At 33.9% G+C, this 16,761-nt stretch overlaps 2 protein-coding genes across 3 annotated transcripts; both read right to left on the bottom strand.

Annotated features, from left to right (window-relative positions):
* Positions 1-2,066: 2,066 nt before the first annotated feature.
* LOC107783428 (NAC domain-containing protein 83) lies at positions 2,067-3,523 on the bottom strand. 2 transcript variants are annotated; one of them, XM_016604395.2, is made up of 3 exons: positions 3,249-3,523; positions 2,629-2,936; positions 2,067-2,440 (listed from the first exon to the last, which is right to left on the bottom strand). In XM_016604395.2, exons 1-3 carry the CDS (start codon positions 3,448-3,450, stop codon positions 2,261-2,263), a joined length of 690 nt encoding a protein of 229 aa, XP_016459881.1. In that variant the 5' UTR covers positions 3,451-3,523; the 3' UTR covers positions 2,067-2,260. The 2 variants fall into 2 exon arrangements, with proteins under 2 accessions (XP_016459881.1, XP_016459882.1); XM_016604396.2 differs by having other exon boundaries at positions 2,629-2,933; positions 3,249-3,522.
* Positions 3,524-7,232: 3,709 nt separating this feature from the next.
* Positions 7,233-10,398, bottom strand: LOC107783429 (glycerophosphodiester phosphodiesterase GDPD1, chloroplastic). The gene is made up of 6 exons (XM_016604397.2): positions 10,120-10,398; positions 9,845-10,026; positions 9,022-9,081; positions 8,549-8,926; positions 8,066-8,262; positions 7,233-7,784 (listed from the first exon to the last, which is right to left on the bottom strand). Exons 1-6 carry the CDS (start codon positions 10,214-10,216, stop codon positions 7,559-7,561), a joined length of 1,140 nt encoding a protein of 379 aa, XP_016459883.2. The 5' UTR covers positions 10,217-10,398; the 3' UTR covers positions 7,233-7,558.
* Between the last annotated feature and the right edge of the window lie 6,363 nt (positions 10,399-16,761).

The following is a 16,761-nucleotide window of genomic DNA, read 5'->3' as shown; positions in this document are numbered from 1 at the left end:
AATTCAAACATAGTGTAAATTACAACTCTGTGTGAAATTCTCCCGGTATCTATCACATATGCTATGGAAGTTTTAATAGAGGGAAAGTCTTTAAGATTGGAAAGTTGATGGACTTACTTAATTGGGTTGATTCTTTGATAGATTAGACCTAATAGTATTAATTTATTACCTATGGGCTTAGCCTATATATAACTTAAATAACATATATACTAATAATTCGTTTTTTCGGTTAACCGAACTAAAAAACTTAATAACCGAAAACCGAACCGAAAAACTAAAATTTTAAAATTTTAAACCGAAACCGACCGAACAAACCGAATAACCGAAACCGAAATAAAAATAAATTCGGTTCGGTCGGTTTTTTCGGTTCCGAAAGAAATATGCCCACCCCTAAATGCAGGTGACTTATACTGGAGTTCAACATTAAACACGAAAAACATGAATGAGTTTGCTAGTACTTCTCATTGTCGACTTTTATCTTCGATTTGGATATAAGAAAATTTTCACTTTTTTTCGATTTTTTTTTGAAATCAGCGTTTGGTCATAAAATTTCCAATTTTCACTTGAAGGTGCATTTTGAATTTTTTAGAAAATCTGAAAAACCCAAAAAAAGGCTGATTTTCAAAATTTTCACTCAAATCACTCACAAAACTTCAAAAACAACCCAAAATTATATTGCCGTTTAGTACTGCCTACTATACTAGTTTCAACCTATAAACTACTCTACTCTATCATTATCTTCTGTTTTTTGGCCTAGCTAGTTATCTAACCAATTCAGAAACTTGCCGAGAATTCACACGTCTGAAAAAAAAGCTGTAAATAATAAGGTGTGCTATTTTGAGAGTAAATGAGGAAACAAACAAATGTAACCCAAAATCTTCTTTCATCTTTCTTCTCTATTGCAGTGCAGATTTGCAGTTTTCTTTTTTCCCGTTACTTTGTCCTTTCAGCTTTGAGCAGACACGTACGTTGGCTGGGCAAAGTGCTGATTTCTGATCCATCTCTGTAATTGTCTTTATTTGTACTCCCTCCGGTTCATAATAAGTGATTTTTAAATTTTTTTTTATGGTCCAAAATAAGTGATTTTTTCAGTTTTTAAGAATGAATTAATCATTTTTTTCTACATTGCCTTTGGAGTAAATAATGCTGGAGTATATGTTAGGAGTGTTTATGTGAGATAATAAAGGTTAATATGATTAATTTCATTGGATTAATATTAAAAAGAGGATTTCTTAGTCCGATAAAAACAACCAAAAAATCACTCATTTTGGAGCGGAGGGAGTATTAAATGCCACTTCTCACAAGTTACGACAACCAATAAGGCAAAACTATTCTGATAATGTGAAAAGTGCTTAGTTTCTACTTTCATTAATTAATTTATTGCACTCTATTCAGAGAGACTCGTTTGTCTACCACTCTGTCTTCTGGAGAGTCGAGAATAGTGCTACTATCTTTATGATATTTGACTTTCCTTGTCTGGCAAATCGTAATTGCTTTGCTTTTCAAAATATTCATATTTTAAGCAACTACTTAGTCAGGAATTCAAGATGGGTGACAATGGGAATCTTGAGCTGTTAAATAATACAGAATTGGTATGTTATAAGTAGTTTTGAACTACTTTAGTATTAATATAAGTATTCCCACTTCTAAAAAAAACAGAATTGTAATTGCTTTTAACTCGACATGAAAAAACAATCATCTTAATCCCTTTTATTCTTAAAATTTAATCTAAATCCCAAGTGAAAGTTGCTATAAAATTAGATAGGAAAACGCAGAAAGAGAGATTGGATATTCTTAACATTAATTTAAATCTCGTTCATTAGCTAGCTTTTGATCTACTAGCCTCAATTTGCGAACAAAGGTGTCTCTACGAGCCTAACTAGGGGTGACAAATGAGTGGGTCAGGTCAGATACGGACGAGTCGAAAACTAGTAATGCAAAAATGGCTAAAATATCCTACCCAACCCAGTTAGGCATGCTGTCTTTTTTCTAAAAAAGTGCTCCCATCGTGTAACAACCATACAAGAAGAACCGAAACCAAATAGATACTATAAGACAAGGCCAAGTGCTGCCAATTTTCTCTTTGTTGTTACTCGAAAATAAACAACTAAACCAAGCTTTTGTGGATGCTCACTACTAAGCTGGCCCAAGAATAAAAACAAAATATAAAATCTGAAGTATCAACTGGTAACTTGTTGATCTAATTCCAGTAATTGATTAGAAGAGATGTAAGTGACTGCTAATTTTGAAGAGTAATAGCCTAAATGGGAACCTCCTTCTCTTTTAACACTTCATTGAGAGGCCTCTTTCGGGTATTTGTCTTGATGTTACATTGCTCAGCAAAACCATTAGACTTGGTCCTCAAATTCTTTGATATTAGTAATTTCTTCTGGTATACGCGAAAGACGCTCCAATCTCCTACTTGCATCATGTTAACATTCTGCATATCGACGAACCAAGTTAACAACAACAAGCCCATTAATTTCTCACAAGTGGAGTCCGAGGAGGTTAACCCCTACCCTAAAGGGAGAGAGACTGTTTCCGATAAACAATGAACCAAGTTAAGTTTATATAAATAACACAGATATGAGGCCGATCATAGGAATTAGGAAATGTCAGTGTTCATACCTGATCAGAGGGGGAAATTGTGACAAGGGAATATTGGTGCATAATCCAACGAGTTCTTAAACAGTCAGAACGCGTTGTTTGGTAGAATCGAAGGACTTTTTTCATCCCAAGAAGTAGCCGCTGTTGTTGTTGGTGGCTTATCCCAGTAGTTGCAGAACCCGAAATTGGAACCACAATTAACTGGCCTTGGCCAACGGCCTTCCAATAGCCAGAACAATCTTTGCCACTGATCAATCTGCTGCACCCCTTGCTGTTTATATCTCCATTTGCTTTGCTGAAGAAATACCTCTTCTCCCTCAAGTCCCCTGCTATAAATAGTGATTCACTAATAGTTTTTTGCAACATAAAAAAACTGACAATGACATCTATTCGAATACATGTAAAAAAGTTAGTCCGGTGCACTAAGCTCCCGCAGTACGCGGGTTCAGAGAAGGGCTGTACCACGAGGGTTTAATATATGCAGCCTTCCGCTGCATTTCTGCGAGAGACTGTTGCCTCGGATCGAACCGTGACCTCCTGGTCACACGGTAGGCCCTTCAAATAAAGCCTACAAACATGCACACAACTAAAGATGAAAAAAGACTTAATCTTGTTCAAGAAAAGGGGTGACTGTAATTTACCAGGCAAGTCAGAAGGAAAGGAGTCGAAAACATCCAGTATTTCAGGTATGATTAAGGCAGGCAAAGGCATGGAAAATATCTTTCTACTCAAGTAGTGAATTAATAGCTCTTCATCAGTGGGACGAAACCTAAATCCAATGGGCAGATTTAAGCTCCCAACTGCGCCCTCTGTAGGTTTTGCACACTCCTTCTGCTCCTCCATACCTGTGGACTGACTGCTGGAGTTTGAAATTGTTTCTCTTAAATGGCAAAGGACTAGGCATTTAGGGGAGTGGGGGGAGGTTTGTCTTATATATGTCTTAAGGAATAGAAAAGAAATAAAGTTGAAAGTTGTACAAACACGGACTCCATGACTATGACCATAACTTATCATCTCCAAAATTGACTAGTACTCCAAAACACGGAGTCTATTCGTTTCAATTTAGATAGGTAATTTGACTCGATACAAAACTTAACGAAAATTATAGTCTTAAAAGCTTAAGGGATAAAAGCTTTGTGTGGTTATAAAAGTTTTTCACTATTGTAAAATGGATAAAATAAAAAGTTAAAATTGAATTATTTTCAAATTTAAAAATATGTTATTTATTTTAAAATAGACTACAAAATAAAATACATCATCTAATTTGAAACGGTAATAAATACGTAGACAGTGGGAAACGTGTAATAAAACACACCAAACCCCAATTAAAGAAGTGCTAGGGTCAATGTTCAACAAGCACCGGCCATCGCCCCAAAGTATTGTGTCATGTGCTCTACTTAGATTCCCCTATTCTCAATAAGGAAAATGGTAAATTATTAAATAATCTGGTAGGTAGTGTGTACTCCCATGCCATTAAAAGTTAAAATAAAATATGAATTAATTCAAAGGTAGTTCCTTAATGGAGCTGCCATTTGTTAGGGCCGTTCCTCAATGTAAAGGCCTGCTCAACTTCTAAAGGCTGAAGCCCAATATTGATAAACTTACTTTTCCTAAAGCCTTCTTTTGTAGACTCTTTGATTTGGTTTATCTAGTTACCAACCATTTCATTATGAATTCACATAACGTTATTTTTTGGGAGAAATTTAAAAATAGCCAGATTTACAAATGGTCATTAAAAAATAACCACATTTTTAAAAGTTATCGAAATTTAGCCACTTTTCATGTAAAGATAAATTTGAACGAAAACAATATTCAAAATCCGAAAATACTCCGGTATAATATACTGGAGTTCCAATATAATATACTGGAACTCCATTACACTTTGCTGGAACTTTAATATATTATGCTGGAGTTCCAGCAAAGTATACTGGAAATCCAGTATATTATACAGGAGTTCCAGCAAAGTATAGTAGAACTCCAGTATATTATACTCTATTATCAAGTTTCCATCACCTTGTTCTTACTCAAATGCACTACATAACTCACTTGAACTTCATAATTGGAGAGGGAGCGGTAGAATTACCTTGTAGTAGAAAAACCTAGCTTTTTCCCTCTTTTGAGTTCTTGAATAGTTTCTTTACAAATCTAGGATTTCAATGTGTTGGGTGTTAATACTTGTATTAATGAATGATTTGATAACTTACTACCCCTATTTACATCCTGTTGTTGTTTATAAGAGTAGAATATTTTTCCTGATAAAAGTTAGTAATAATTTGATAGATCACAGATTTGTTAAATTACATCATTCCTCCAATACTATGGCCAGAAATACAAATTACTAGGGACACATCACCCACACTTTTGACAAGTTTTACATTCAGTTCAAAGATAATTTTTGATCAGTTTCAGTTCAAATTGCTCTGCGATTGACTACTATCATATGATGCCAAATAATTTTCTTTCTTTCCGTTCCTTAAGGGTAAAATAACAACCATCTCCCCTCTACTTTTGTCGGTAGAAAAGTCACATATAGCTCGCGATCGACATCCATTTATCCTAACTTAAATTTGTGTCCTCCTCATTCTTGCTTTCTCGTGAAGGTAGATACAACAACAACAACAACCGTCCAGTATAAACCCACTTAGTGGGGTCTGAGGAGGGTAGTGTGTACGCAGACCTTATCCTTACCCTAGGGTAGAGAGGCTGTTTTCAAATAGACCCCGACATCCTTCCCTCCAAGAACTTACCACCTTGGTTTTGGGGAGACTCGAACTCACAACCTCTTGGTTGGAAGTGGAGGCTGCTTACCATCGTGAAGGTAGATACGTCATTTGAAAATAAAGAAAACGATGCACGGGGATAATTTATTTTGCTATTCTGTGATTTTACAGCCCTACCCATTGTAACATGTACATTCGTCTTTCACCATTTCTAGAAAATTTCTCCATATGCCAATAGGCTGATGTTCCCTTTTTTATTTTTAAGTTCCAAAAATTTTTAAACGACAATTTTATTTAGAAGAATTTCTCTTTGCAAACATGAAAATATAAAGACAAATACTTTTGTTAGTTAAATGGTACGTATAAATTGGACTAATGTCAGTTGATACGTTGATAACTCGTGGTCAACTACCTTAAGGTGTCAATCTTAGCCAACAAAAGTGTGTACACACAACTTTTCCGAACGATTCGGCTGAGAATACATATATTGATAGGTCAGATTGGGCAAAAATCCCAATTCATCCATCTAGCGTTTGGCTTTTATTTTTATTTCTCTACACTTTCACACACTCTCTACGAAGAGAAAAAAGTTAGTTTGGTAATTAAACAAATTATAAAAGATAAACAAACAAATGGAAAAGAATATTGGCAATGATAATTGCTTAACTCAATTAACCTAGGCAAACTTTAGAGATGTTCAGTCAGAATCATTCATTAACTCAACTTGTTCTGATCCATGTAAAGTTAGCCCAATTCGTTTGTTTATTTCATTTAAATTGGTCCAATTCAACCACTTAACGCCCTAGTGTTCATAAAACTGTTATCAAAAGACTATTAAGAAAATAAACAAGAAAGAATTACAAAAAATACACATGACTTCACCCATAACAAAAACTGGCCCATATTTTTAGGTTTTACCCGACCTTGCCCACATTGTACATATTTTGAAAACAGTAACAAATTCAAAATTTGTGTTCTTACAACCATTGCTTCTAAAAGCTATGGAGTTAAATCTGTGTTCTCACAACCATTGTTTTCGCTCTCTTCTTCTCACATTTTCTACATATGCTTCAAGAGGCCGTGTATTTTCTGCTTCTCCTCTTGTATCACCTGCTTGCAATAAGAAAATTGAAGTATAGAAATCCGCAATTGAAGACCATTCAAAGCTTTGCTTTCGAAAATGACTTTTTTGAATTTGTTAGTTGTTTGAATTTGGTGTTGTTTCAATTGATTAAAAATATCAAAAGGAGTTCAAAATTTAAATTTGAAGTGATTTGGAGTAGATTTGAACAAGATTTGAGTTAAATTTCAGAAAAGAAGCAAGGAAGAAGACAGTCAGGTTTTTGTATAATTATGTATAATCTTGTATAATAGTGTATATGAGTGTAGAAACACACTTTATATACTATTATAAACTTTTATACACATTTATACAAGCGTCTGTAGACGAACTTCTTCCACAATTTTCAGTTGCAATTCTTGTTCAAAACCAGTCCAAATCTCCATTAAGTGACTTCAAATTTTATATACAACCTCCTTATTCTATTTCTAACAAGTCTAAATAACATTCACTCCAAATTTCTCACAAAATCAAATTCGGAATTTAAACCCACATATTTAAGCTTGTTAAAAATCTAATTTTCACCATCCAAATAAATTTGGTTTGTTGAACTAATATTTGAGTCACAGTTACTAATTCGAAAATCAATTAAAAAGCTTAAGAAATCTCTTTTAAAAATTAAATAGTACTTTTGAGAACCTATTGGGATTGAATGATGAATCTGTGCCTATTTTTTTTGTGCTAGTTAATTGTAATTTAAAATATGGGCTATAAAATTAAAAAGTGGAGAACCCTATTGTTCTAATGTGAAATTTTCCCAATAAACAATAGGAGTAGCAACTATAGATATGAAACCGTCGCTTCTTTATCTCTGGTTCAAAGATATTGTACAATAGTCGATTACAAAGGACCCGGCATGGCCAGAAAAAATGACTGAACGAGAGGTAGTAAAGGTTACAAAGAAAAAAGAAAAAATGAAAAAGTTGAAGGTCCTACCTAAATTTCTACACTAAGTATGACAATCCCAGTGAAAAGGGTGAGTACTCATTCACGCTTGTAAACTAGTTAAATTGCTTACAAACACTATCTACAATAACCAAACGGTGGGGAATGTTTGAATGCTTTGTTTTGACACACTAGAAATACAAGCATAAAGTAGTGAGCAGGCATGTTATTGTATCAATTCAGGGATAAGCTTGAGAAGAAAAGACAATTCCCTTTGTGAGAATTGAGGTCTATTTTGAACTTTTTCCTCCCCTTCCAGCAAAATCTCATCTTCAACCTCCTCTGGTTTCTTCACTAGGTTGCTCACAGCCTCTGTTATTTCTTGAACCAAATCCACTATCACCCCATCTATTCCCATTAGATGTTGCATATATACAGCTTCAGGCACGTTACTGAGACACGAAAAACAAAAAACGGTTAGCGTTCCTCGTTCATAGATCAAAAAGGGCAACCTGGTGCACTAAGTTCCCGCAATGTGCGGGATCCGAGAAAGGGCCGGACCACAAGGGTCTATTGTACGCAATCTTACCCTGCATTTCTGCAGAGGCTGTCTTGAACCCGTGACCTCCTGGTCACATGGAAGCAACTTTACCAGTTACGCCAAGGGTCTCTCCTTCACGGATCATTGATTAGTAATAGAGAAACAACATGTGAATCAATATTGATTACTCACTTCAGTTTGCCATATGTCATAAGAGAGAGTTTAGACTCTTTGATCTTGTTAACTGCTCCTGGATTCCTAAATATACCTTTCACTTCTGAAACAATCCCTTCAAGACCACCCTCTAAACACAACTCAATGGCCTCCTCCAATGAGTTCCTTCTAACATCATAGTAAATTTCTGTTCCTCCATTTGTGAGGAAAAATACCTGCAAGATTGGAATGCAAAAAGTCAAAATCAATTGAAAATAGTACTTGAAAAAAGGGCAGTCCGGTGCACTAAGCGCCGGCTATGCGCTGAGGTCCAGGGAAGGGCCGGACCATAAGGGTCAATCATACATAGCCTTACCCTGCATTTCTGCAAGAGGCTACTTCCGCGGCTCGAACCCGTGACCAGGATGGCGGCAACTTTACCAGAACACCAAGGCTCCCCTTCTGTAAATAGTACTACTAATTGAAATCAAAGTTTTACATCAATACTAAAATGGAACATACAGGGTAAGTAGTCTGGAGTTTCTTGACAAGCAGAGCAGCATCAGGCTGGAAACTTGAGAAGATAATTGGTCTGCCTTTAGCATGCTCTGAGATAACATGTAAAATGGCTTGAAGAACGCGGACGAGGTAGTCTTGCTCATAAACAATGTGGTCATCAAATTTGAGTTCAATGTTGAAGCCTACAGAAGCGTTCACTTTCTCGAAAGCTTCTTTTAAGGTACACGCTGAATCATCGGTTTCAACTGTCCAGCTAACAATCTTTCCATCTTTTGTTTTCCTCAGTAAAGGTTTTCCAGTGACACTCTCTTCTCTTTGAGGTCCATAGCTAAGAAATTCAGCAAGCGTTAATTCGGTTACTCTTCTTTCATAGATTGTACCCTGCATAAATTACATAATTGCAACCATGAGAATCAAGCTCAACGTACATAAAAGGAAAAGGTAAAATCATCATATAGAATTTTGAAGAGTCTTACATTTTCTTGAGTGAGGATGAAGTTGTCGTGAAAAATGATCGGGCAATCATCCTTTGTCACCTACAAAAAATGACATTTACTTCTTTACTTTCCCGTCAAAGCCCAAGGGGCTCTTTACTCCAAGTAATCAGCAACTTTTTTCATGATACTCTTTACACATCTATTAATTTGCAATCCCAAAAGATAGCAGAAAAAAAAGAGAGCCAAATCAGTATCATTATAGAATATCATTGTAAATTTACTTGTGGTGAATATGGGAAAAAACAGCGGGTTTAAACTAGCATATTAATTTTTTTTTACCTAATTTTCGTTTAGCCTACTGAATTTTTCTCAGAATCCTCGGGCAGGATCCAATCTTTAGGGTTTTGGAATTAAAGTAAATTGTCCAAAATCCCAGTTTCAACAGTTACTCAAAAGGGCTAATAAAAAGACGGACTTTTACCACCAAAGAATATGATGATACTGCTCTTTTCTTAAGTAAAGGTCTCGAATTCGACACTTGGGTATGAAAAAATATTTGCTTTCTCCGAACGATTCTACGCGGCAGATATAGTCGGACTCCATGCGGGTACTGGACGCGGGAAAGCAAAAAAAAAGGACTGGACTTTTTTCGTTTTTTTTTTAAATTTGTCGTAATTATTACGGAGAAAAGTTTATTGATTTTCGGGCTTTTCGGTTTGCTACAGTGGATAGAAAGAAAAAAACAAATATTGCACGCGGCGCACGGAACAAAATATTCGCCGGAAAACCCCCCAAAAAAAAAAGAAACAGAGAGGAAAACATTGAAAACACAATGGGGGAAGAAGAGATAGTATATTCCTACCTGAACGTCAAACTCGATAAAATCGATGGGGTAATTAGCAGCTGAATTGAATGAAATAATAGAATTTTCCTTAACAGCCTTCATTCTCCGGTCAGAAGACTGCAAAAAATTCATCCCGTTCCCTCTATGGCCAACGACTAAAAATTTCGACGGCTTAAACGATGTTCTTCCAATTTCAACCCCTGCATAAAATCAATATTCCGTCAAATTCTCTACAAATCCACACAATGTAAAACAACTGATTCAATCAAAATAAAAATAAACACAAAACAAACCTTGAGAGAAGCGGGTGGAATATATAGCTAAAGATGGTTTCTCAGGGACTTGATCTAGATTGGGAACATCAGAAACATGAACGGCTTTAAGAGCCATTGTATTAGAAAAAATAATGAGAGAAAACGGGGAAGAAATTTTGGACAAAGAAAGAAGAAGGAAATTGTAAGAAAAGTTAGGAAAGATGTAATGTACAACAATGGTATTTATGGAGGTGGAATTGGAATAGGATCTCCATTGACACGAAAGAATATTCCCAATCCACAACGGAGTTATGCTTTTGGATATTCCTCTTTATCAATTCTCACGTAGATCAGACGCGTCCTCAACTGTTGAATTTCCTTCGTCTGTTCTCATGCTTAATGTTTTTTTTAATTATTTTCCTTGGTGATCAAGAGGATTACTGTGATGGCAAACAACCTCCACTTCCAACCAAGAACCAAGAGTTTGTGAGTTCGAGTCTCCCAAGAGTAAGGTGGGAAGTTCTTGGAGGGAAGGATGCCGACGGTCTATTTGGAAACAGCCTCTCTATTTCAGGGTAGGGATAAGGTCTGCATATACACTACCCTCCCCGACCCCACTAAGTGGGATTATACTGGTTTGTTCTTGTTTGTTGTTGTTGTTGGTGATCAAGACATAAATTATAAATTAATACAAAAGAAAACAAATCAAGACTTAAAATGTACCTAAATCAGTATTAAGCCACCCATCAACTTTATCCCTCTAGTTTTGCCACGTCATGCTAACTTCATTTTTTTATTTCGTACAATAATGTAGTATTATTTTAATGCACAAAAGGAAATAAAATAAAATCTAAAGAAAGGAATAGCATTATTTACGGCCTAACTGTTGTAACATAGTTTTTCCAGAGGCATCAACATTAACTTTTGTATCAATCTCACAAGAAATATGTACCTTTTTATGAATTATTTCCACCATACTATTAAGAAAATATATTTACTTTTTAAGTTTATTTTGTTTTCTCCTAGCCATCAGGCATTTGACATGGCTGAAACTTTTGTTATTAATATGCATCATAATTCAGACCAAGGTTCATATCTAATCATCCACATACCTATTCCCAGTTTAACTGCAATTTATTTAAGTAGTTTACATTTTGAATTGCCCTTAACTTTAATGCAAATATGCAATACCTTTTTCAACTAACTTCTCTGTACTATTACAATTTTAATTTTAATTAATTTAAAATTTTCCAAAATCAATATCACATTCAATAATTGGTTAAATTTTCCAGGAAAGTCAATTCATGTAGAATAGATGAAAAAAAAAATCAAGGAGAACATAATGATTCACCGCTTTCGGCTATGCATGCATCAAGCCTGGCACAATAATTCTTTTTGGTAAATTGTTTTAGTAATTTTCTAGAGTATGATATTACTATTGTTAGGCCACTCACTATAAAATGAAATGTAATTGTGTTGAATGTCATCCATATTGGTTGGTCGAGTCACGTCTATGGATGTGTTTGATACGAAGGAAAATGTTTTCCTCGAAAATGAGTTATTTTGTTATTTATTTTTTAATATTTGATTATGTGACTGAAAACTTTTTTAGTGTTTGATTAAAAGTGAAAATATTTCTTTCGAAAAATAATTTTTTATGCTACTATCCTGATTTCTTCCACCTCCCAAATATCCAATATTTTTAGGACTATTAATTTAGTTATTCTTTTAAAAATACACACAAACCCAAAAAAATTAATGTGTTTGTTTTGTCTCTAAAAGTTGTCTGGATATTCGTAGCGCACATTTACAAGGAAGAATATGCGAAATATATTCCAAATGAAGTCTGATTCTATTTTTAAAAGGATAACCATAATTAATACTCTATCCGTTTCATTTAGGTGATTGGCTGATTTAAAGAAGAATAAAAATAATTTTTAAAATTTATGGTCTAAAATAAATTTTATAAATTTATGGGACTATAATCGTCTTATTAAGAATTCATAAATAACAAAGTATAACGTTCTTTTTTAAATAAACTAAAAGGCAAATTATAAATCCAAACAAAATTCTAGTATTGAAAAGGCAAAACACCTTAAACCACCCCTAAACTTGGCTCAAATTATTAGTATCCTCCCCAAACTATTCCCGATCTTAATTACCCCCTCAACTTGGCCTTTTGAGAGCCATTACGCCCTAGACGCTAATCTGACAAAAAGTGTGAGTGCACTCACCTGCCACGTGGATTTTCTGTCTATGTGGCATTTTTTTTAAAAATAAAATATTTTTTTTTTACCTTTTTAAGAATATTACTTTTTAGATAATTTTATTCGAATACAGTTTATAATAAAACTTGGATATAACTACATTATTTAGGCTGAATATTTTTATTTGGCCAAAAATAATAAAGTTTTAGTTAATCTTTTTTTGAATTTGACCTGAAAATAAAGATTTATAAAATTGAAATAAATACTTTTTAGATGCTTTGACTATTTATTTCAATTGTATAAATCTTTATTTTCACGTCAAATTCAAAAAAGATTAACTAAAACTTTATTATTTTTGGCCAAATAAAAATATTCAGCCTAAATAATGTAGTTATATCCAAGTTTTATTATAAATTTTTTTTGAAATAATTATCTAAAAAAGTAATATTCTTAAAAAGGTAAAAAAAAAAATTTATTTTTTAAAAAATGCCACATAGACAGAAAAATCTACGTGTCAGGCGAGTGCACCCACACTTTTTGTCACATCAACGTCTATGGAGGTAATGACCCTAAAAAGGCCAAGTTGAGGGGGTTAATTAAGATCGAATATATTTTCGGAAGGATATTAATAATTTGAGCCAAGTTTAAAAGTGGTTTAAGGTATTTTGCCTATTGAATTGGTCACCTACCAGCTAATTGCTTTCCTTTGGTAGACTTGGAGATGTAGGTAGATGTAAACGTGCTGCGACTGGAAGAAAATATGTTATCCTGTTATCCATCCGATTTGACTTGTCGTCACGTTTGTATCACGTGAATATCATTACTAGCTCTTCTTCTAGATCAATAAATATTGATCGAAGAAAAATAAAAATAAAGACGAGATTGATTTAATTTGAATCCCATCTGACAGAAGCAGCGATCCAATTATTCTTTTTCTCATTCCCATATTATTGACGAAAAAGGAAATCATCTTTTTAGTTTTCTTTGGCTCAAAAACATACAAAACATTTACTCCATTCTTTTCTTACAGAGAAATTAGAATTAGAGGTCGTTTGGTGGAGTGTGTTAGAGAAAATAATGCATGCATTAGTTTTGTGTATTAGTAATGTTTTGTTTGGTGCACTTTTTCAACTTATGTATAATTAATACAAGTATTAGTTATACACTCTATTTGGTATTATCCTATGTATAGTTAATGCATAGAAAACCATGACATTAGCTATACAAATGCTATTAATGCATGCATTAGCATGGTTAAAGACAAAATTATCCTTAAAGTTCCTTAAGTTAAAGAATATGGAGGATATTTTTGTAAAAAAATAAATTTCTTAAAAATTATGCAATGCATTTTAATTTTTAATACATCACACCAAACAATGCATAAGAAATAATCTTTGTAGACTACTGCTTGCATTACTAACCCTTGCATTACTAACCCATGCATTACTAATACATCTTATTTAGCATTATTCTTATATGCCCCACCAAACGACCCCTTAGTGATGTAAGGTACAACAGTACGATAAAACAAGCAGCTCTATCTTAGTATTCCTTTTAGTTCAATTTATATGACTTTTTTTTATTAGTGTATTATTTTGAACATGACATCCATTGTAAATTCTAGTAGACTTGGAGATATGGATAAGAGAAATAATTTAACTTATATAGTTTGCACGGCCAGGAAATATAATGAGATGGATGAAAGGAGTCGTTCCCTCTAATAGGCCTTACGAACAACAATAACAACAACAACAATCTAGTATAATCCCACTTACGTAGCGCATGAAACTTTTCTAATTCAAACGTCCAATTTATTAACGTCTATAGACCATACAGTAAAAAACAAAAGAGTATAAATTTGAAGAAGAGACTCCTAAATTATACTATATATTATTTCAATCTATTACAGCATAAACTAAGGCCCCGATTGTCTATAAATTTTGCCAAGTTTTTTCCAAATTTTTTTTTTGACAAAACCTGTTCGTTTATAGATTTTATCCAAATTTTTGCAGATTTTGAAAACAAAATTTTTAAATCCCAAAACTAGCTCAACAACTTATTTTTGGCCCAAAATATTACATTTGAATTTTCTAACAATTTTAAAAATTACCCCGAACTTTTGTATTTTATAAAAAAACCTCACCATCTATTATGACCCAACTAATCCACTAGCTAGTTACTATAATTTTTTTTGGCTAATGGATCTTGTAATATTATTGCATTTGACGAATTGTAGTAGCTAATGATTGTGTTATACAGGACTAGTAAGTTTGTTTGTTTGGTATTGTTGGGTATTTTCGATAAAATTTATGAATATAAGTCACCTTTCATGTTTTTTTAAATAAAAAAGTAAAATACGTTTTGCAAATAATGTCCAAGCAAATTTTTATCTACAAACTAAATTTCACCAAAATCATAATTTTTAAATAAAGAATCTATAGCCAAACACTAACTAAATGTGTTTGGAGATGTTATTTCGTGTGGATACAATAACCACGAGGTGCTGACATGTATGGATAGGAATATGAGTACGCAACGCGCACTCCGCAATTCTTGGCAGCCAAAAGCAGCGCTTTGAGGATTTGTCTAATTTTGCCAGCCACGTCTGTGATGCCTTCTATCCTTTGTATGCTATTACTAGTACTATTTTTTATCGACAGCCAGTGTTTTGAAACTTGTATTTATTGGAATCTGGTTGCCTCTCGAGAGGATAGCACTCATTTATTGCTATTCTGAGTTAGAGATGAGGTGGATCCACCGTTACATACGGATTATTTTATATACAAATGGCCAAAAAATATCGCAACTAGGATAATGCCAGTACATCATATAAGTTAGGTAGTTGGTGACTTGGTTCTGCTGCATTATATTACTTGTATTATTGTGACTCCATTGCTTCTGCGGGGAAGCGGATCCAAAATTTTAAGTTTTCGATTTTGGATTGCAATTTCTTTTAGTAATTGAATTTGGAATAACTTTTTTTTTACATATAAAATGAATTCCCAAATATAAATACAAGATTTAAATTAAAGTTATTAAGTTTTGTTAGACTGTACTTCTATTGTGAGTCCGTTCCTTGTATGAGTCCAAATTTGGACGACCACGGCTACTGACCAATACAACAAAAGATGAGATCTTTACAACATGACGTCATGTCGAAGATGGTGATGACTGGCGAGCGGATAGAGGACACATGACTTTCGCAGTAATGTGGGTCTAATAGGAGGCTTTAGGAATATACTTCGAATATTCCCTATGATATGTTTTCTAGGGTTCAGAAAGGGGTTGTCCCTTATATATAGTGAGGAAAAAACCTTGTAAAGGGAAGGAACTTTTGATTAAGAGCATCCATTACAATATTTATTCTACATTCTTGGTGATCGTTCTTTTTACGCTTAATCATTCGGTTCCACGAGATCAATAAATATTATTTACCTTTTGCATCCCTTATATTCCTCATTCTAGAGTTTATTATAATTGGCTGAGATTTTCCCTTTCATCTTGTTGTTGCTGCCAAACGCAAACGCAAGTATACGTGGTCGACAAGTAATATAGGATTGTAAGTTCAGATATCGTACCCACATGGACTTGTAATTAAATATCAACTAAATTAAACCAAACAATTAATCTATTCAAGCAAATCCTAAAGTATGAATATTTAACTTAAATTAATCTAAAGTAACAAATTAAGAGATCAAAGAAAATAACGACAAGCTTAACGGAGAATTCAATGTGGGTGAATATTCTAGAGTTATGGGTTAGCTAACAATCCCGTTGAGTTTTCCACTTAAATCATCTAATTAATTTATCTGGTTTATTGGTTGACAGAGTTAATATTGCTCGTAGCCTTCTCCCGAAGTACAACTCGCCTATTCAAGCTAACCTAACGCCTATATTCCTATGGAATTAGGATTAACAAGAACGCATTTATAATTCCCGTATAATAAGCAAGCAAGACGATTAGGTATATTCCTATCCTAACCGCAAATCCGCCTCCCTAAGAGTTAAGATCTTGCTCTACTCAATCTTATATGCAATCTAGAATTCCCTCTCCCGAGTTCAATCCTAGATTCGTAGATAGTATTCAATTGGTGATCAATCAATCAAATAATTAAGCGCAAGATTGAATAAATAAACTAATATGATAAAATAATAAGAACAATTCAAGTTTCAAACTACAACGTTCATGTAACGCCCAAAACTCTAGAACTAATAAACTATGAAACTAAAAGAAGAGAAGAGAAGAAAAACTAGTTAGAAGTCTCCTCCAAGCGTGGTTTGTGTTCCTCCACGTCCAAGATGTGTCTCTAGGTCTAAGATCTGTCAAAAGTTTGTTAGATTTCCTCAAAGTAACATTTTTCCATGTATATGTACCAAGTAGGGTCGGGCCCAGACGAAAACACCTTCTCCTGCGCGAAATAGGACTCTGGCTCTATAAATTTTGTACAGCCGCACCGCACCATGCAGCGCGCCA

Source organism: Nicotiana tabacum, chromosome 3, assembly GCF_000715075.1.
Source record: "Nicotiana tabacum cultivar K326 chromosome 3, ASM71507v2, whole genome shotgun sequence".
Lineage (NCBI taxonomy): Eukaryota > Viridiplantae > Streptophyta > Magnoliopsida > Solanales > Solanaceae > Nicotiana > Nicotiana tabacum.
This window is presented reverse-complemented; position numbering and strand designations above follow the sequence as displayed.

Excerpts from the sequence above, each read along its gene's own strand:
- LOC107783428 (XM_016604395.2), bottom strand. The coding sequence starts at position 3,450 with ATGGAGGAGCAGAAGGAGTGTGCAAAACCTACAGAGGGCGCAGTTGGG. Across the intron at positions 2,937-3,248 it reads CTTTCCTTCTGACTTGCCTG|CAGGGGACTTGAGGGAGAAG; the intron begins GTAAATTACAGT and ends CACTATTTATAG. Across the intron at positions 2,441-2,628 it reads CAATTTCCCCCTCTGATCAG|AATGTTAACATGATGCAAGT; the intron begins GTATGAACACTG and ends GTCGATATGCAG.
- LOC107783429 (XM_016604397.2), bottom strand. The coding sequence starts at position 10,216 with ATGGCTCTTAAAGCCGTTCATGTTTCTGATGTTCCCAATCTAGATCAA. Across the intron at positions 8,927-9,021 it reads TCATCCTCACTCAAGAAAAT|GGTACAATCTATGAAAGAAG; the intron begins GTAAGACTCTTC and ends TAATTTATGCAG. Across the intron at positions 8,263-8,548 it reads AACTCCAGACTACTTACCCT|GTATTTTTCCTCACAAATGG; the intron begins GTATGTTCCATT and ends CCAATCTTGCAG.